The 22,610-nt window shown below is 47.7% G+C and overlaps 1 protein-coding gene across 2 annotated transcripts in view; it reads left to right on the top strand.

The window, feature by feature from the left end:
• Positions 1-22,610, top strand: part of LOC140393827 (copine-8-like) — an 873,667-nt gene that overhangs the window by 580,438 nt on the left and 270,619 nt on the right. For both annotated transcript variants that reach the window (XM_072480322.1, XM_072480321.1), the window contains exon 11: positions 14,220-14,295. In XM_072480322.1, the coding sequence (XP_072336423.1) occupies positions 14,220-14,295 (76 nt within the window). The remainder of the gene's footprint in view (positions 1-14,219; positions 14,296-22,610) is intronic.

Here is a 22,610-nt window from a genome sequence, read left to right as displayed (position 1 = left end):
GGGGGCACCCCCCGGGGCCAGATCGCCCCGCGCCCCCCCCCCCCCCCCCCCCCGGACCCCGGAGCCCGCCCGCCGGTAAGGTTGGTGGTTTAATTTACGCCGGCGGGACAGGCATTTTAGCGGCGGGACTTCGGCCCATTCGGGCCGGAGAATCGAGCAGGGGGACCCGCCAACCGGCGCGGCACGATTCCCGCACCCGCCAAATCTTTGGTGCCGGAGACTTCGGCAACCGGCGGGAGCGGAATTCACGCCAGCCCCCGGCGATTCTCCGACCCGGCGGGGGGTCGGAGAATCTCGCCCCTGCTTCATGTGGATATTAAGTATTTGGAAATTAAGTTTATAAAATTTGTTCATGAGACTTGGGCATCGCAGGCTGTGCCAGCATTTATTGCCCATCCCTAATTAACTTGAGGGGCAGTTAAGAGTCAACCACGTTGCTGTGGATCTGGAGTCACATATAGGCCAGACCAGGTAAGGACAGCAGATTTCCTTCCCTAAATAACATTTGTGAACCAGAGGGGGTTTTACGACAATCGACAATGGTTCCATGGTCATCTATAATTCCCTGCTTTCTTTCTACTTCCCTTTTTAAATAGTGGAGTTAATTAGCCACCCTCCAATCTGCAGGAACTCTTCCTCAGTCTATACAATCCTGGAAGATGACCACTAATGCATACACTATTTCTAGAGCCACCTCCTTCAGAACAAAGAACAATACAGCACAGGCCAGGCCCTTCGGCCCACCAAGCCTGCGTCGATCACGTGTCCTATCTAGACCAACCGCCTGTATCCTTCTGTACCCGTCTGCTTATGTGCCTATCGAGATAAGTCTTAAAGGTCGCTAACGTATCTGCCTCAACCACCTCACTTGGCAGTGCTTTCCAGGCCACCACCACCCTCGTGTAAAAAAACTTCCCCCGCACATCTCCACTGAAGCTATCCCGCCTTACCTTGAACTTGTGCCCCCTTGTAATTGTAATTTCCACCCTGGGAAAAAGCTTCCAACTTGTTCACCCTATTGATACCCCTAATAATTTTATAAAATTCTGTCAGGTCGCCCCTCAGCCTCAGCCTCCGTCTCACCAGGGAGAACAATCACAGTTTATTCAATCTCTTCTCATAGCTAATACATTCCATACCAGGCAACATCCTGGTAAACCTTTTCTGTACTCTCCCCAAAGCCTCCAGATCCTTCTGGTAGTGTTGTGACCAGAATTGGACACAGTATTCCAAATGTGGCCGAACCAACTTTCTATATAATTGTAACATAATTTTCAAGCTTTTATACTCAATACCCCGTCCTATGAAGGCAAGCATGACATTTGCTTTCTTTACCACCATTTCCACTGTCATAGTATACACCAGTATATCATGGTGCAGACACACACTGATGGACACACAGTGGGACCAATCAACACACGCAACACCGCAGCCAATCACCAGTGAGAGCACACGCACTATAAAGACAGGGGGCATCAGAGTTCCCGCTCATTCGAGTTGCAGCTAGCTAGGAGGACAGAGCTTACAGCCTGCAACACAGACATTCACCATGCGCTGAGTGCATCGACTGATTAGGACAAGGCAAAGGTCTATAGTTAAAGCTAGTATCGTATTAACCCTCAGTCTAAGTAAGTTTAAATAGTTAATGATTCAATAAAATAGTGTTGCACTATTTCAAGTGTTGGTGACCTGTATGTGATCCAGAACACCCAACACATCATGATACCAGGAATGGTGGGATACTAGCACTTCTTAGACCTACCTGCAAGTTGTCTGCCTTCCACCAGCATTCCGTCATCCTGCGACATGGACAACATCAGCCCGCCGCCGCTGCTCCGCATCGCCGGCAACCTCGGGGCAAACTGGAGGATTTTCAAATAGCGCTTCCAGCTCTTCCTCGAAGCCACGGACAGGGAGGGCGCCTCGGACACTAGAAAGATTGCTCTTCTCCTCTCCACGGCCAGGGATCATGCCATCCACATTTTCAACTCTCTCACCTTTGCAGATGATGAAGACAAGACGAAGTTCAAGTCGGTCCTCCTCAAGTTTGACACTCACTGCAGCGTAGAGGTGAATGAAAGTTTTGAACGCTACGTGTTCCAGCAGCGTTTGCAGGGTAAGGATGAACCTTTCCAATCCTTTCTTACGCACCTCCGCATCCTTGCGCAATCTTGCAGCGACGGGCCCACCTCCGACTCCATGATACGCAACCAGATCGTTTTCGGTGTTCAGTCGGACCCCCTACGTCAGCAGCTCCTCAAAGTAAAGCAACTCACCCTAGCGACTGCCATCGAGACCTGTGTCTTACATGAAAACGCCACAAGTCGGTATTCCCATATACAAGCGGCTGAAATGGCACGGCAATGTCCCCACGAGGCGGAACGGGTCCAAGTGCTTGAGCACCTCCAGGGCCTCAGCCTGGATGAGGGCGGCCATTTTGCGCACTTTTCGCGGACTCCCGCGCTTGTACACACCAAACGAGGGGACGGCGACGTTGAGGAACGTAATGCGCAGGCGCGCACCACGTACGACCGCACACGCATGCGCGGTGGCGCAGCGAATGTGCTGATGTCACGACGTACGGCAACTGTGGCTCCGCCCATTTAAAGCGGCAATGCCCCGCAAAATCGCGACAATGTCTACAATGTGGAATATTTGGCCACTATGCTGCCTGCTGTCGAGCAGCTCAGCCTGCCAACTCATATCGCTTCAGCCAGCCTCACAGGATGTTCGGGCAATTCAACCCACGGTCACTGAGTCCGATGCGGAACTCCCGCAAAGCAGTGACACCGAGGACCCGAAGGTGCCTTTTCGAGTCGGTGTCGTAACGAAAAACAGGCTGTCCCCAAAGCAAAGACACCAGCCGCTGTCAGTATACAGCATCAATCCAGACGATGAGTGGTGTGCCACCCTGACGGTCAACCGGTCCCAAATACCATTCCGCCTGGACACTGGTGCCTCTGCCAATCTCATGGCGTGGTCTGCTTTCCAAAGCCTTCGTATCAAACCAGCCATCCTTCCATTGGCCTGCCAGCTATTGGACTACAATGGCAACATCATTCTTACTACCGGCTCGTGCTAACTTGAAGTGACGCAGAAGTCACGGAAAGCCATTCTTCCTTTCGAGATCATGGGCTCCTCGAAGGACTCCCTGCTTGGTGCACAGGCGTGCAAGCTGTTGAACCTCATTCAAAGAGTTCACTCTCTCTCTCATGATGATATGCCCGCCGTCCAGGACGCTGACTTCAGGGCGCAACTCAAGTCCATCATCGACCAGCACCGCAACGTCTTCGAAGGCATGGGCACGTTCCCATATACTCACAAGATCCTACTCAAACAGAACGCCACGCCTGTGGTGCATGCACCTCGCAGAGCCCCAGCACCCCTCAAGGACCGCCTCAAGCAGCAGCTGCAGGACCTCCAAGACCGAGGAGTGATCTCCAGAGTTACGGAACCAACCGACTGGGTCAGTTCCATGCTGTGCGTAAAAAAGCCTTCCGGCGAGCTGAGAATTTGCATTGATCCCAAGGATCTGAATCGCAATATCAAGAGGGAGCATTATCCAATTCCCAAGCGCGAAGAGATCACATGCGAGATGGCTCGGGCCAAGCTCTTCACCAAACTTGACGCCTCGAAAGGATTTTGGCAAATACAGCTCGACAAATCCAGCAGGAAACTGTGTACCTTTAACACCCCCTTTGGCAGATATTGTTACAACAGGATGCCGTTTGGGATCATATCGGCTTCAGAAGTGTTCCACAGGATCATGGAACAAATGATGGGAGGCATTGAAGGTGTTCGCGTTTATGTCGACGACATAATCATTTGGTCCACCACCCCGCAGGAGCATGTCAGTCGCCTCCAGCGCGTGTTCAAATGCATAGGGAGCAGGGCCAAATGCTCCTTCGGCCAGACGGAACTCAAGTTCCTAGGGGACCACATCTCCCGGTTGGGTGTGCGGCCGGATGCGGACAAGGTGGCTGCTATCACAGCCATGAAAATGCCAGAGGACAAGAAGGCGGTCCTCCGATTTCTGGGCATGGTCAACTTCCTAGGGAAGCTCATCCCTAACCTCGCCTCTCATACCACGGCTCTCGGGAACCTGGTCAGGAAGATGACAGACTTCCAATGGCTTCCTGCCCACGAGCGCGAATGGAGAGAACTCAAAACCAAACTCACCACGGCCCCGGTCTTAGCTTTTTTTGATCCAGCGAAAGAGACAAAAAATTTTGACCAATGCCATCCAATCTGGCATTGGGGCAGTGCTCCTGCAATGCGATAAGGCCTCATCATGGGCCTCCGTTGCATATGCATCACGCGCCATGACCCTCACGGAACAGCGCTACGCGCAGATAGAAAAGGAGTGCCTGGGCCTTTTGACCGGTGTCATCAAGTTTCATGATTATGTATACGGCCTTCCTCAATTCACCGTCGAAACCGACCATCGTCCGCTGGTCAATGTAATACAGAAAGACTTGACGACATGACGCCTCGCCTCCAGTGTATTCTGCTCAAGCTCTGGCGATACGACTTCCAGCTGGTATACACCCCGGGCAAAGACCTAATCATCGCCGACGCTCTCTCCAGGGCAGTCAACACTCTGTGAGACCCAGCGGGATTCTTCTGCCAGGTTGACGCCCATGTGACTTTCATGGCCCCCAATCTACCTGCCTTGGATGAATGCTTCGTCCAAATTCGCCGCGAAACTGCGGCTGACCCTTTGATACAGCGTGTCATGCGCCACCTAACAGACGGGTGGCTCAAGGGCCAATGCCCGCAGTTCTACAACATCAGAGATCATCTGGCGGTAGTCGATGGTGTTCTCCTGAAACTGGACCGCATTGTCATCCCGCACAGCATGCGCCAGCTCGTCTTGGAACAGCTACACGAGGGCCATCTTGGCGTGGAGAAGTGCCGCCGACGGGCCCGAGAGGCAGTGTATTGGCCCGGCATTAATGACGACATCGCCAACACAGTGCTCAACTGCCCCACTTGTCAGCGCTTCCAGCCGGCCCAACCACGTGAGACCCTATAGCCCCATGAGTTGGTCACGTCACCTTGGTCCAAGGTCGGTATCGACCTGTTCCCTGGGCTGGGCAGGGACTGTGTCCTGATTGTAGACTATTTTTCAAACTACCCGGAGGTGGCACATTTACACGACATCACATCGTCTGCAGTCATCCGTGCCTGTGAGGACACCTTTGCTCGACACGGCATCCCACTCACTGTGATGTTGGACAATGGCCCCTGTTTCGCAAGCCAGGAATGGTCCAACTTTGCCAGGAGGTACAACTTTGTGCATGTGACATCCAGACCCCTGTAACCCCAATCCAATGGCAAAGCGGAAAGGGGCGTCCACATAGTCAAACGGCTCCTCTGCAAGGCTGCCGATGCTGGGTCCGATTTCTACATCGCCCTGCTGGCCTATCGCTCGGCCCCACTGTCCACTGGCCTGTCGCCAGCCCAGCTGCTCATGGGTTGCACCCTGAGGACGACGGTGCCGTCCATTCACGTCCCAGACCTCGACCACATTCCGGTCCTTCAACGAATGCAACTGTCTCGTGCACAGCACAAGGAGGCTCATGACTCCTGTGCAGCTGATCTCCCTGCTCTGGCTCCAGATGACAACGTCCGCATCCATCGTCCGGATGGTGGCTGGTCTACAACTGCTGTTGTTCTTCAGCAGGTGGCTCCCCGCTAGTTCCTGGTTCGTCTCCCGGATGGCTCCATTCTGCGCCGCAATCGACGTGCCCTTTGTCTCGTTCCGCGCTCCCTACATGATCCTCCACCATTGCCGCACCCTCCTGTTGACCCTGACCTGGACTATGCAGAGATTCCGGTCACTCTGCATTCTACTCACTCTGACGCAGTCCAGCCCGCTCCTCAGCCGGCGGCTCCCGACCCACCCTTGCGGCGGTCAATCAGAATTCGTCGCCCACCTCAGAGACTTAATTTGTGAACTTTGTGGACTTATGGACTTTCTGATTTGTTCTGTTCTTCCGTTTAATCGTTCAAGTGGTTTGTATATAGTGTTCATCTCGTTATTCTTGTGACACACAGTTTTTTTGCACCAGGCACCTTCCCATGTAAATAGCTTAGTTTTTATGTTCATAGTCCTGTAAATATTTTGCACACACATAGTCAGGAACATTCGGCATACACTATTTATTGCCATGCAGTTACATTTTTTATAAAAGGGGGATGTCATAATATACACCAGTATATCATGGTGCAGACACACACTGATGGACACACAGTGAGGCAAATCAACACACACAACACTGCAGCCAATCACCAGTGAGAGCACACGCACTATAAAGACAGGGGACATCAGAGTTCCCGCTCATTCGAGTAGCAGCTAGCTAGGAGGACAGAGCTCACAGCCTGCAACACAGACATTCACCATGTGCTGAGTACATCGACTGATTAGGACAAGGCAAAGGTCTATAGTTAAAGCTAGTATCATATTAACCCACAGTCTAAGTAAGTTTAAACAGTTATTGATTCTATAAAATAGTGTTGCACTATTTCAAGTGTTGGTGACCTGTATGTGATCCAGAACACCCAACACATCATCCACCTGTACAGCCACTTTTAAGGATCTGTGGACCTGCACGCCCAGGTCTCTCTGTGTCTCTATGCTCCTGATGGTTCTGCCATTTATTTTACCTAAATTGGATCTACCAAAATGCATCACCTCGCAGTTGCCTGAGATGTAGATTATCAGACCCTGGAGACTTATCAGCCTTCAATTTCCCCAACACCATTTCTCTCATGATATCGATCACCTTCAGTTCCTCCCTCTCACTAAACCCTGCATTCCCCAACATTTTTGGTCTCTTATTTGTGTCCTCATTTGTGAAGACAGAACCAAAGTATGTATTTAGGTGATGAGCCATTTCTTTATCCCTAATATACATTCCTCTGTCTCTGACTGTAAGGGACCGATATTTGTTTTCACCCATCTTTTTCGCTTCACGTACCTATAGAAACTTTTATAGTCAGTTTTTATGTTTCCTGCAGGCTTACTTTTGTACTCTTTGTGGAAGGGGTACCAAATTAAGCGGGCTGCTTTTCCAGGATGTTATGGAGCTTCTTGACTGTTGTTGGAGCTGCACTTATCCAGGCAAATGTTCCATCAGATACCTGAGTTGTGCGTTTTAGATGATGGACAGACTTTGGGGAGTGGGGAGGTGAGTTCCTCAATGCAGGATGCTGAACCTCTGACCTGCTCTTGCAGCCACAGTATTTAGAGGGCAATTCATGTTCAGTTTCTGGTCAATATTGCTGTTGATGTTGGAGGATTCAGCAATGGTAATGCCATTGAATATCAAGGAACGATGGTTAGATCCTGTCTGGTTGGAGACGTCATTGCCTGGCACTTGCGTGCCACCAATGTTACTTGCCAGTTATCAGCCCAAACCTGGATAGTATCAAGGTCTTGCTGCATTTGGACATGAACTACTTTAGTATCTGCTTGGCTAAGTACAGAAGTTTCCCCACTTCTACCCTGGAAGTGTTTTGTCATTCAGAGGTATGTGCAGTCTTGCAATGGCTCAGTAGTAAATTCCATGTGCTGATCATTTGTGAGTGGGGAGGCATGAAACGGGAAGTAATTTGGGGCCAGTGGCATGTATTAGTATTTAGCTCTCAATATTTTATGGTGCTTATTGTACAGAACTTGAGCAGCCACATCAAATTAGAATTTATTTCAGGATAATTTGCCTTATCCTTTGAACTGTGCATAGTGTGAAGCCCAGGATCTTATTATCTATCAATAATTTGAAGAGTAATGTTCAGATCTGGATGGATAACCAGACTTGGGAGGGTTAATGGTGTTAAAAATATATATTGGATGTTGAGCAGATGAGATTATCAGAAAGAGAACAGTTCTCAGAACATGCCAAAATGATACATTAATTTATTATACTCCAGATTAGCATTTACTTGGAGTTAAATAGAAATATATTTCTTCATTTTTCACTGATATTTTTAAATAATTTTAATTGACACACATGTAAAGATGATTGACAGATACGTCAATTCCCACATGATGGAATCTTCTGGAGCGTCTTTATAGCTGAAGCGTGATAAACCTGGGGTCCGAATATACTGCTAAAATAACAGCAAGGCTAACAACACTCACCATTATTCATGCGCAATCACACAACATCTTCAGGCTAGGGCAGATGCATGTTCAAACGTGTCCCATATGTGTCACTATTCTGAGATTCCCAATACGAGTTTCTTGTTGTCTGCCTCACCTTTGAAATGCATTAAAGAAACATGTACTTGCATGTTAGAGACAAACCCAATACGTCACAAAGTTCGGACTTATCCATTTCATTCTCAGGTCCTTTCTAATGGTGTGATCTGTCTTAATTATTGGCAAACACTGGCACTGAAAAATTGCGTCACGTGTTGTGATGTCAGCAGAGCGTTTGCACGGGCTTTGAGCGGATCACCATCTTGATTGTACTGAGCAACACTCTTAATAAGCCTCTCATCGTGTTTTACAAGAATCAGAGTGCAGGCGCACCATACCTATTCTCTTTGCAGCAGCAAAGAAATGTAACAGGAGAGAAAACTGGCGATGAGGATAGAGGAATAAAAATCACTGGAAAGAAGATTTTCATCGACTAATTGTGAGACAGCATCAGGAGCAATAGAAGATTCTCTGGACCGGTCTCACACTCACAGACCTCGGGTGAAACACTGCAGCCATTGTGAAGGTTTAATAAACATTTTCAACAGTAGATATGAGTAAAAAGACCAAAGTCGGGGAGGACTTACCTGCAGGGAAATGAGGGGGGTCTGGTCTGCAACAACCACGTATGTGGCGAAGCTACACGGATTGTGGGACGGGGATTTTGAAGTTTGCCTACTCTGCACAGGCCACTACTTGGGTAGAAAACTCAAAATACTTGGGCAAAAAGTGTTGAGACGTCCTAGTTGCTTGTTCAAGGGACTGTTTGTGCCATACTTTCCAACCTGGTTGGAAGGGGAAGGTATAGTTCGTGGGAGCAGGGATCCAAAAATCGTGGGAAAAGTGGACCCAATGGACACATTTGGTGAAGATGAGAATTCATATGATGAAAGATTCCAATAGTTTTGAACAGCTAATCAGACACCAGAGGACCTGAAGGTAGCAACATTTCTCAGCTCAGTCTCTGTAAAATGCTGATGCTGCTACAGAATCCAGGAGACAAGTCCTTCAGTGAGTTCATGAAAATCTCAGAGGGTCATTTCTCTCCTAAACCGTTAGATGATTTCAGAAAGGTTCTGATTCCACCGCCATAGTCAGGGAGAAGGTGAAACCATTTTACAGTTTATAAAGTCTGGAAACAAAAAAGAACTATTAGATATTGTGGGCTAGTTCTAATGGGAGAAGCACTAAGTGCAGTAGTGAGCGCGAATTGCTGGTTGCTTCTTGACGACCGACCCGGTGAAACCTTGACCGGTATCTAATGTTAATTAGATCCGATAACGATGCTCTGCAGGCTTCACGGTGGAAACGGCTATCCCGCCGGCTGATTCACCCAGGCGGTGCCACGCTAACAAGAGGCAGCGGCTCTTAAACCTCTTCCTCTGAGCAAACCTCACAAGCACACAGCCACGTCACCAAGGAGACACGCACTACGTTTCAGAGACGTCCACCGACACAGGTTGATGGATATCGTGCAGCCATCACTGGACGGCCTGTTCACATGGGCAGCACGGTAGCACAAGTGGCTAGCACTGTAGCTTCACAGCATCAGGGTCCCAGGTTCGATTCCCCACTGGGTCACTGTGCGGAGTCTGCATGTTCTTCCCGTGTCTGCGTGGGTTTCCTCCGGTTTCCTCCCACAGTCCAAAGACGTGCAGGTTAGGTGGATTGGCCGTGCTAAATCACCCTTAGTGTCCAAAAAGTTAGGAGGAGTTATTGGGTTACAGGGATAGGGTGGAAGTGAAGGCTTAAGTGGATTGGTGCAGACTCAATGGGCCGAATGGCCTCCTTCTGCACTGTATGTTCTATGTCTATGTTCCTTCCGACGGTGTCGGTGGGTCAGCCACATGTCAGCCTGGGAGGCAGTGGCAGCATCCAACAGCGCAGGGAGAGTTACCAGGAGGACTGGCACCCAGGGCCAGAAGAAGCTCAACTATCTCCACCGGGCCGCACGGGTGAGTTGGCATCTGACCCCGGCACCGGTCCTGCCTGCCACACCTGGATCACCCCCTCCACTATAAACCGTCTGTTTGCAGTGCACCCACCCTTTCCACCCCCCTTCCCACCCCCCACACATGTCGCCTAGCACAATACCACGCCTGTGCCTCAGCGCACCCCCTGGCACCCACCAGCATGCCCCGCCCATGCCAAGTGGTGGTGTCCATGCTTGTCCCCCACGTGATGCATGAAGCATGCAGCTCACAATGCCCTCTCTTTGTCCCCTCAGGAGATTTTGCCACACTATAGATGGGAAAAAGCCCAAACGAGCAGCGGGATACAAGACATCAGAGTCCTCACCCTCTACGAGGAAAGGGCACTGGAATCATGGGGGTGATTGAGGACAACCCGGTCACCAATATTGAGGTTGACCTGCACTGCACAGGTGAAGATCCACCGGCCCCTACCCAGATGACCTGTCTCACATGAGATAGTCATGCCAGACGTAGCAATCCTTCCCTCCCGCTGACCACATATCCATTCTCCAGCCGGATCTCGATCTGATGGTGCAGGCCAATCCAGCTGGCACCACCCCCACCTTCCAAGAGCTCCAAGTATGCCTCCATTGAGGAATCATAGTTATCTTTCCCACCCTCCACCAGCGCAGAGACACACACATCGATGGGCAAAACGTAGTAGACCGACCTCTGGGGCACAATCTGGTGAGTTCCACACAGTTGCTGATGCCCATCAGGTGGAGGCAGGAACATCCAGTGCGAACAGCAGTTGGAGGTCTGCTGGATTACAAGACCCAACTGGGTCCCAGTCAATGCCAAGCCTCCAGACCAGGTTGTCGCAGAGCTCATGCAGATGCTAGGGTGTGGGCGTATGATTCAGGAGAGGATGTCAGCGACACTCCAGCGGGTTCATAGCCGATTGGAGAAATCCTAAAGGGCGCAGGATGTAGCCCCGGCAATGCGTTGGACCGAGGCCAACACTGCGAGGGTGGCGACTGCAGTGGAAAACCTGGAGCACATCAGCAGCAGCATGAGTGGTTGTGTCCAAGGTGTTGCTCAGTTGGTGAAGGTCATGGCTGAGGACCTTGGCTGCATATCCCAGCCTTAGATGGACATTGCCGAGGCGCTCCAGAGCATGTGCCAGGTGGACATTGCTAAGGCGCTGTGGAGCATGTCCAATCTCAGGTGGGCCTCCTGTGACACATGCTGCCTGACATCTCCTGGAAAGACCAGCAATGCCTGTACACCTTGGGGTGTCACTGGCCTCCCCCTCTGGGCTCATGCTGGGTCCTCAAGAGTGTGGGGTAGGTGCCTGCACATGGGCTGTTGCCTTGAGCTTCCATTGACGCTGCTGCCATCTCTGCCGTCAGGTCGCCTGGCTTGCCACCAGCAATATGAGGGCTGCTGTTGCGCGTCCTCAATACCATCCATAATGTGATATCTAGAAGTAATGGAGAGAATGAGAGACAATCGTTTACCGCTCCCACTCCTGGAACCTCGAGTCCCTCAAGCCTCCCCCACCCTTATATTTCCTGCCTTCTCTCAGGGTGCAATCCAACGGACTGATTGTGCTAGAAGAACCCCACCCCACACATGTACCAATGGCCACCGCAGGGGCACCGGATCCCAGATACCAGATCCCTACCGGGAACATTACTTGGACCGGCTCAAGTTCCCTCCTTGATCCTCACACTGGTTGCGGGGATATCCCCTGTGCTGACGCCCAGCTCTTGGGTGTTTTATTGTTAGCTGCTGCCTCTGTGTGGTGATGCCTCCAGGGTTTGGCAAAGTGTCCAGGTCCCACTAGACACTTGGGACGCTAGGCAATAACACATGCCTGCGACATGGCATTTCTACCACTTGAGAATTGCGAAGTGCTCGTGTATCTAACATTGCCAATTCCTTAGTAATAGCCTTCAGCTGTACAGCCAGAGGCCACCATGGTCAGAGAGAGTTAAAGTGCCCTCCACCATATTACCATGGACAAGGCTCTGCCCTAGGGGTGTTCAGTGGGAGCAACGGGCAGCAGCTGGATTGGCTCCTGGTATGGGTGCACACAATCCGGGGGGTGGTCTGTTGGACCCGTAGGCACTGAGCCCCTTACCATCCTAGCCCTGGATGAAGCTCCAGATCATTCAAAAGGCAATGAGGACAAGCTACAGAAAGAGCTGTGTAGTGATATGCATCACTGTATATACACAAGGGGTTAATGTAAATACACTGCAACTAAGTAACCACTAGAGGGAGCACCAGATATGTCATGACATGCAGACACGCTACCAATGGGTCATTAGAACAGGACACAACCAATGGGTAATCAGCACACCCAGAGGTGGCATTACCACAAGGGGGCACTACACAACCCAAATAAAAAGGACAAGGCACATGCCTCTTCCACCGGCAGAAACCAAGAGAGCAGGACAGGGTTGATTATCAACAACATCACACCCCAGCACATGGTCGAGAGCAAGCTTGTATAGTTACTAAAGGCAGATTAATAGAGTGTCGAACTCATTTAAGAGCATTGTTAATCGTCCAATATATACGTTAAACTTATCTCTAAGTCTGGAGCATCTTTCAGCAGAGCCGACATCAAGTAGCTAACACAAAAGGTGAAGCTAGGTTTTCGTCCACAAAGGACGATCATCAATGTTTTTGGGCACATCCAAAACGTGAAGGTCATGAAATTAAACTGGACGTGGATACAGGCGCAGCTTATAAATACCAGAGGCAATTAATTGTCAAAAGCTGAAGCATCTGCTTTTGAAACCGTCAATTGTGATCCTATGGATGTACACCGAAGAGGTTGTACCGTTAAAAGGATGCATTACGGTGACAGTTAAAGCAAATGGGCAGACAGTGAAGTTGCCTTTTCACATTACCCTTGGAAACCTTTCTGCTCTATTTGCCAGAGAATGGTTGACTAAGATTAGGCTTAATTGTGAAACAGTCCATCAGTTAGTGGATCCAAAGAGAAACTTGCAACAACCTCTGAAGAAGTACGAGAAGGTGTTCGAAGATTCACTAATCGTTCTGACTGGAGTTGAAATACACCCAAAAATCAAGCCAGACAGCACACCCAAATGTCTCAAAGCTAGAACCATACCGTACGCTATCAAGCCGAAAGCTGAAGAAGAACTAGATGGATTAGTAAGGACAGGAGTCATCATACCTGTTGCTACAAGTGATTGGGAAACGCCAATCATCCCTGTCTTAAAGTGGGATGGCTCAGTGTAAATCTGACTTTGATTTTACTATTCTAAATTTACATTTTCTAGTTCAGACTCTGTGCTGCATTTCAACAATCTTCAATGAATGACTTGGGAGATGCACAGTTACTTCCATGGTCACCAAGGTTATCGATGCCATGGGTAGGGAGTGGGGGTGGGGGGGGGGGAGGGGAGGAGGGGTGTAACATTTCTATCTCCCACTTAGTACAACCTCCAAAGTAAAGTTTCATGAAAATTAAAGAGGCAGGGGCGAGTCCAGCTCATGGCGGCTGCTGTTCACTTACTGACTGCAGAAAATTCTGCTCCGTGATATCACAGGGCTGAGCAAGTAAATCCAGGGTGTTTTCAGTTGGTATAATTAAACTTGTACAAACATTGCAGTACATTTTTAATCATGTCAATTGATACTGCAGTTCAGCAAAATTTCCTTCTTGGAATATTAATGTTCATCATTTATTCCACTGACCAACCTGCATATGTGCATTGCTCCAACAAAGTTTGTCACTATGATGCCCTTTAATTTAATTACTAATGCATTGATATAAATAAAATAATCAACAGAGAGAAAAGGATTGCATGAAAATGATCCGATCAAGATGTAAGAAGCGTGTGATTGAACAGCTGATGTGTCATATATTGACTTTTTCTATTCAGATTCATCAAATTGTGTTTGAAGATCATACTTGTCCTCATTGGCTATTATTAAATAAATGTCAAGCTGAACTTTTGTAAAGTAAGTTTTCATTTGTTCGCATTAATGTTGTCCACTGATCGGATGGAACTGTTCTTCAGGGAATGCAACTGACAATGTCGTCTTTGTGATTTCAGCCATGACTTCATTGGAGAATTCACAACGAGCTATCGAGAACTTGCCAGAGGACAAAGTCAGTTCAATGTTTATGAGGTAAGCCGATCCTACTGATTCTAGTCTTGGAAATCGACCCATTTTTAATGCCCAGGAGTTGTTTATCCATATTGTGTTATAATTCGCATTCACCGTGCAACAATTTGAATTTTCCTTCACTCACTTGCAGCACAGCACCATAGCACAAGTTGTCAAGGAGGTGTTGGGGGAAATAAACATGAAGGATGAACCCCGTGTTGTTGGTGCAATAGTTTAAAGGCACCGCTCCGGATATCTTGATGAATTGCCTGCTGAGGGACGCACGCAATTTATAATTTAACAGACAATAATGGGTTGCATAAATTAAATGAAGATGCTACATTGATGAACATGAGTAAATTGCTATGACTTGAACAATTAATATGCTGCAGAATGCCAAATGTTAAAAGGATCACTGCTAGCCAGATTTTGGAACAGAAGGAGGCAATGGAAAAAGTGACTAGAACAGATTGCCTGACAGTTTGTGGCCTGTAGATCTGAATTTTGAGAATATATTTAAATTGCCAATGCAACTAAAGAGAAATGGGAATTCCACTGCAGAATGGCAGAGATGAACTGGATGAGTACATCAACAGTAAAGAACAAGATCAAAATAGCTTGTTTTTAAGCATTCCATTTCTACTAGTTTCCTAATGAGCTGGCTGTGAATATCCCAAATTATGGAATAGGATACAAAAGACAGCAGGAATAGGATTTCAAAAACACGCTTTTAACCATTCCATTCTCTCAAATAAAACCCTACAGCAGTTATATAATTATTCAGAAGCTTTTGCTTCCATGAATCATGAAGCCTGTCCCAAGTATTGATCACTCTTTGCAGAAATTCTACTCAACATCGGGCCTAAATTTCATTTTGCCAATTGGGACCCTGCTCATAGGTCTTACTGCCATGACTCACCTTGAAATAATATTATCTTGCATATTTTTCTAAGTTCCTCATTCCAAAGCTGAAAGACCTCCGCTTCCCCATTCTTCCATCATAGCCCTGTAGGCGGATGCTGTGGATTAGCCTCCAGGGTCTTCTCGGTATTGCCATCAGAGCTTGAGTGTGCTTTTTGTATTTTGTCATGTCAAGACTGGATACAATGCTCCAAGCGTGGTCAGACTATATCACTACACAATTCCAGGTTACTTCTTCTGACTTATATTCTACTGGTTTGTGAATGTGAGCCTATAAACTAGTTTTCATTATTATTGGGTGAATGCTTCACGTGATAATGTTATTCCTCGGCTATTTTAGTGAAGGCGTTAAAAATAAACATATTGGCATCCAAAATAGCAGACACGGCAGTAATAATCTCAAAGTTATGGAAGAGTATTTTAGCGATTGCAGCTCTCGTGACTTGATAAACTAAATCTGAGTAAACGGATAACAGTAGATATCTTTCACTCTCATCATCATAATTTCTACCAGTATGTATGCACTGATATACATGTAATATTTTAAAATTCTCGATGAATGAAATTTCATCTGCAGTGTTCCTCTCCACTTTAGTTCCACCCCTTTTCCTTTCACTTCCCTTATTTTTAACCTCCTTTGTCCATTTCCTCCTTCCTTCCCTCCAACCCCAGTTGACCATAGGATGACATTTAGTTTTGGTTTCTATGCAATGGAAGATCAACTGGTTTATTCAATGCGATCAGCACAATACAGGAGATTTGCTAGTTTTAACATTTAAAAATCTATAAATATCCACAATTTCGAGACTTGGCTCAGTTTTGCATCAAAATACTTGAAGGATTTTGACTACTGTAGAAAAGCAAGTCAAAAGTACATTCAGTAAATATTTAGGTCATTATCTATCAGAACTAAGCAACTAGCTGAAAATTTACAGGACGGTGACAATCTCTTATTTTTTGGCAATTGGATCTGGAATGATTTACATCGATAAGAATATAGTTGTTAATTGAACAAAAACCTATGAAATGAGAAAATATTCTTGACGCACCAAATAATAAATTATTGCCTATCTGTTTAGTTTTGGCAATGTGTTGATTTATACAAATACTAGCTCCATATGACTCCACTTAGGTGAAGAAAAATAATTCCATTTGACATTTAGTGGATTGGCAAGCTTCAAAGCCATTTGTATATCAACGCAAAAAACCTGCTGGAGCAATTGCTTCATCAGATGTTGATCAAGCTTCATGAATAGATTCACTGAAATCACATACAAGGCTCTGAAGGTTTGCAAAGGGTTAAGGAGACTATTGGGACTCTTGCTTAAAAAGGCCCACTGAAAACCACCATTTTGGATTGAAAAGAAGCTTACAGTTCAGCAATTAGCACATCTCTCAGAACCATTGATCTTGTATTTTAATTTTAAAAAAAATATTTTCACTAAATAAAATTATTAGTAACAATTAAGCTCAGTAACATGATAATACCATTATAGCTGCAAGACAAACTGGCCTTGTGCATTCAAAAATAAAATGATTATATAACAAAATCTGCAAAATATGTGTTCCTACTCTGAATTAAAAAGTAGTTACAAAAATAACTTGGAATTTTGAGTCGCCGGTAACATTACCTTTTAATGAACTCCCTCCAGGCATTAGTACTGCCAGTAATGAGTTACCCCTGTCACAAGATTGGCACAATTAGAAGCAATTGGATTCTGGGAAAGATCAATTCTATCCTGTTCTGACTGGCAGCCTTAAGTAGCTGGAATCTAAGGTCATCGGTGTTCTTGGCTAATTATGTAAGTTCCTTGAACGACATGGGCTCCAATTTGCCTCACGAGAACAGCTCTTAGTGCATGTTTCCAGGTTATTACAAATGAGGCATTAAAGGAAAGAAATCTGTTCCCCCAGGTCTCAGTCGCAATTGTTGTTGCATACTTCTGGCATTGTGCAAAAGGGGAAGCTCCCACTTGAAACTACAAGGAACTTGGTTAGCATTTAAATAATGTGGGAACACCTCCCATTTTGACACCTCGCACATTTTTTCCATTCCCAACTTTGTCGACTGAGACTGAAATTAAGATCCAGTAATTGGTTCTCAAGGTGTTGGGTACCATGCAGGCGCATTGAGGAAAATAAAAGTGCCACCGCGAAGTTTGTTCTTTTGTGGTTTCCAGTGTTTGAGAAATGCCCGTTCAGTCTTTCTAAGTGTGGCATGATTTTTTTTTAACCCATTCGATGATGGGCCGGGATTCTCTGTTGCGAGCCTGCCCCACCACCGTTGCTAGCAAGGACGGAGAATTTGGCTCGCCATTCGCTGGTGGCGGGGTTCTCTACTCCGCCGCTTGTCAATGGAAATTCCCATTGAAGGCACCCACTGTCATAAAAAAGACGAGTATATCATGGTGCAGACACACAATGATGGACACACCGTGGGACCAATCAACATACACAACACCGCAGCCAATCACCAGTGAAAGCACACGCACTATAAAGACAGGGGACATCAGAGTTCCCGTTCATTCGAGTAGCAGCTAGCTAGGAGCACAGAGCTCACAACCTGCAACACAGATATTCACCATGTGCTGAGTGCATCAACTGGTTAGGACAAGGCAAAGGTCTTTAGTTAAAGCTGGTATCGTATTTACCCACAGTTCAAGTATGTTTAAATAGTTAACCTTTTAATAAAATTGTGTTGCACTACTTCTGGGCATGGTCAACTTCCTAGGGAAGTTCATCCCTAACCTCGCCTCTCATACCACAGCTCTCCGGAACCTGGTCAGGAAGATGACAGACTTCCAATGGCTTCCTGCCCACAAGCGCGAATGGAGAGAACTTAAAACCAAACTTACCACGGCCTCGGTATTGGCCTTTTTTGATGCAGCGAACGAGACAAATTGTCGACCGACGCCAGCCGATCTGGCATTGGGCAGTGCTCCTGCAACGCGATGAGGCCTCATCATGGGCCCCCGTTGCATATACGTCACGCGCCATGACCCCCACGGAACAGCACTACGCGCAGATAGAAAAGGAGTGCCTGGGCCTGTTGACCGGTGTCGTCAAATTTCATGATTATGTGTACGGCCTTCCCCAATTCACCGTCGAGACCGACCATCGCCCGCTGGTCAATATAATACAAAAAGACTTGAACGACATGACTCCTCGCCTCCAGTGCATTCTGCTCGAACTCCATCGATACGAGTTTCAGCTCGTATACACCCCGGGCAAAGACCTGATCATAGCCGACGCACTGTCCAGGGCAGTCAACACCCCGTGTGACCCAGCGGAATTCGTCTGCCAGGTTGACGCCCATGTGGCCTTTGTGGCCTCCAATCTACCGGCCATGGATGAACGCCTCATCCAAATTCGCCGCGAAACTGCGGCTGACCCCCTGCTACAGCATGTCATGTGCCACCTAACAGACAGGTGGCTCAAGATCCAATGCCCGCAGTCCTACAACATCAGAGACGATCTGGCGGTAGTCGATGGTGTCCTCCTGAAGCTGGACCGCATTGTTATCCCACACAGCATGCGCCAGCTTGTCTTGGAACAGCTACACGGGGGCCATCTTGGCGTGGAGAAGTGCCGCCGACAGGCCCGAGAGGCAGCGTACTGGCCCGGCATCAATGACGACATCGCCAACGCAGTGCTCAACTGCCCCACCTGTCAGCGGTTCCAGCCGGCCCAACCACGTGAGACCCTACAGCCCCATGAGTTGGTCACGTCCTCTTGGTCCAAGGTCGGCATCGACCTGTTCCACGCGCTGGGCAGGGACTATGTTCTGATTGTAGACCATTTTTCCAACTACCCGGAGGTGGCACGTTTGCACGACATCACATCGTCTGCAGTCATCTGTGCCTGTAAGGGCACCTTTGCTCATCACGGCATCCCACTCACTGTGATGTCGGACAATGGCCCCTGCTTCGCAAGCCAGGAATGGTCCAACTTTGCCAGGAGGTGCAATCTTGTGCATGTGGCATCCAGTCCCCTGTACCCCCAATCCAATGGCAAAGCGGAGAAGGGCGTCCACATAGTCAAACGGCTCCTCTGCAAGGCTGCCGATGTGGGATCCGCCTTCTACCTCGCACTGCTGGCCTATCGCTCGGCCCCACTGTCCACTGGCCTGTCGCCAGCCCAGCTGCTCATTGGTCGCACCCTGAGGACGACGGTGCCGTCCATTCACGTCCCATGCCTCGACCACGTTCCGGTCCTTCAACGAATGCAACTGTCTCGTGCACAGCACAAGGCGGCTCATGACTCCCGTGCAGCTGATCTCCCTGCTCTGGCTCCAGATGACAACGTCCGCATCCATCTTCCGGATGGTGGCTGGTCTGCAACTGCTGTGGTTCTTCGGCAGGTGGTTCCCCGCTCGTTTCTTGTTCGCCTACCGGATGGTTCCATTCGCCGCCGTAATCGACGTGCCCTTCATCTCGTCCCGCACTCGCTACGTGATCCTCCGCCAGTGCCACCCCCTCCTGTTGTCCCTGACCCGGACCATGCAGAGATTCCGGTTACTCTGCATCCTCCTCACTCTGATGCAGTCCAGCCCGCTCCTCAGCTGGACCCTTGAGGCGGTCAACCAGAATTCGTCGCCCACCTCAGAGACTTAATTTGTGAACTTTGCACTAATGGACTCTCTGGTCTGTTCTGTTCTTCCGTTTAATCGTTCAAGTGGTTTGTATATAGTGTTCATCTCGTTATTTGTGTGACACACTGTTTTTTTCTGCACCAGGCACCTTCCCATGTAAATAGCTTCGTTTTATGTACATAGTCCAGTAAATATTTCGCACACACGTAGTCAGGAACATTCACACCACACTATTTATTGTCACGCAGGCACATTTTTTTATATAAAAGGGGGATGTCATAATATACACCAGTATATCATGGTGCAGACACACACTGATGGACACACAGTGAGACCAATCAACATACACAACACCGCAGCCAATCGCCAGTGAGAGCACACGCACTATAATGACAGGGGACATCAGAGTTCCCGCTCATTCGAGTAGCAGCTAGCTAGGAGCACAGAGCTCACAACCTGCAACACAGACATTCACCATGTGCTGAGTGCATCAACTGGTTAGGACAAGGCAAAGGTCTTTAGTTAAAACTGGTATCGTATTTACCCACAGTTCAAGTATGTTTAAATAGATAACCTTTTAATAAAATAGTGTTGCACGACTTCAAGTGTTGGTGACTTGTATGTGATCCAGAACACCCAACACATCACCCACGACGATGGGAAACCCATGGACTGGGGTGCACTGCTGCGGGACCATAGAATCCCGCCACCAGCGAACGGCCGGAGAATTACGGCCGCTATTCCGCTTGTCCTATCACTTTAAATTCCAATTGCACACACATCACCATTTTCACATTTTGTGCCTGGATCTTTGAATAAAGATACAAATGAGCTCATCCCAGAAATGTAAGTGTTATTTACACGTCAGCACTGATGCAGCAATCACAGTTATAATATCTTCAGGAGTCCCTCGAAGGTTAAACAATGACGGTTTATTTAGGCAAACAAAAGTAAAGGCCTCACTGTGGCATACAGTCGGGACTACTGATCATGCCGGCTCTAATGCTGGCCGGCTTTAATATATCAGGTCCAAGAGCCCCAGCCGCTAGGCCTCCGCTTCTCAGCAGGGTTGCTCGTATTTCACGAGCCCTAGGGGGAGATCAATTGGGCCATTCCCATTAGTCTCATGAGGTTTATTAACGCAATATTTCAATAAGGATTTGAAAAGGCTATAAGTCTGTGTAAGCAGTCCAAAAACTGCTGAACCAACATCATTCATTTTTCTTTCTGTATGTAATTAAAGTTTCAACACATTAACTGTCGTTGATGCACATCAGGCACAGCATATAATGAAACCTGAAGTTGGAAAAGCTATTTAAATGCCAAAATGACTTATACTTATACCATACAATGCTGAGGAAGAAACTGAAAATACAGAGCAGGTCTCAGTAAAAATGAACCAGATTGTCAGTGTAAGGTCAGAAACCCAACACCCAGAATGAATAGCAGGCTCTCTGCCCATGTTTGAACTGTGTCATGCTAACAATGTGATCTTCAAATTAAATTGGCCAAATTGACTAAAAATGAGATCATTACCCAATTAAAGATACCCTGTGCACCTCTAGAAGTTGGGAGCCACCTGATTATTGCCAGCAGCAAAGGAGGGCACCAGCCATTTTGAGTGCTGCCACTGCCTTACCAATTAGAGCAGGTAGTTTCCGGGAAGGCCAGAGAGATGAAATGAAGTTGACAGTGGCCTTGCATAACTAGACAAGGGCCGACACTCATGTCTGTATTAGTTTTCCCCTCAGATTTCTCAAAATAAATCTCCAAATAAACTTCTTCAGTTCCCGGCAGCAAACCCAATGGCTGCATTGACGTGCACAAGACTATCAGGAACAAATATGAAAATTTCATTCCATTTCAGACAGACCACTTAACAAGCTGTTTAAGGATCTTAAGGGGCCATTAATTGGAGGAAAGTATCTTATCCACTCCCTCCCCACTGTCCGCCCTTTGAATATTCAGAACTGTCCCAGGAGCATCAGGATGCCAGCACAACGTCCAGGACAGTGATTTTCAGAACCTTCCCAAACCAGCTGCAGACTCCGTGGCCCTTTGAAACTCTCGGCCAATACATTTTTTAAATTCCAAAAATGGAAATGAAACAGGAGATTAATGATTTTCTTCCAACTGCAGCTGAAACTCTCGACACAATGTGACAAATACCATGGAATAAACTGAATTAGAAGATCCTTGCATTTAAGAGCTGGCGGCGTGACCGGTTTTGTGGGAGGAGGTTTCTTTGGGCAGAGAGTTTGAAGGACAGCTGTAAAAGAACAAGAAGGTTGTAGCTCGGTAACTTGCTTATGTCCAGAATTTCAAGATCAACTGAGCCACACGCGTGGAGGAAACTACACTATTGAAAGCAACAAAAAGAGTAGACTCTCCTCTTGTGCAGCATGAAGGAATATGGGGCAAGATTCCCCCAAAAATGACTTAAGTCTAATTTGGTGGGGCGATTGGCATTGGGTGTTTCGGTGCAATTCAGACTGGCATACACACCCACACTTAGGGTGCGATTGAACTAAATGGGAATGGCTGTTTAGCACAGGGCTAAATCGCTGGCTTTGAAAGCAGACCAAGGCAGGCCAGCAGCACGGTTCAATTCCCGTAACAGCCTCCCCGAATGTGGCGACTAGGGGCTTTTCACAGTAACTTCATTTGAAGCCTACTTGTGACAATAAGCGATTTTAATTTAATTTCATTTCAATGCCCCATAGCGAGCACGTTTAGCTGCGTGTTTCCCAGCGCTCGCAGTGCTCACAACGCTATCAAATGTCACTCGGGCCAGATAGGTGCCTCAGCTGGAAATGTGCTGCCG

The sequence above is a fragment of the Scyliorhinus torazame genome, chromosome 17, assembly GCF_047496885.1.
Source record: "Scyliorhinus torazame isolate Kashiwa2021f chromosome 17, sScyTor2.1, whole genome shotgun sequence".
Classification (NCBI taxonomy): domain Eukaryota; kingdom Metazoa; phylum Chordata; class Chondrichthyes; order Carcharhiniformes; family Scyliorhinidae; genus Scyliorhinus; species Scyliorhinus torazame.
This window is presented reverse-complemented; position numbering and strand designations above follow the sequence as displayed.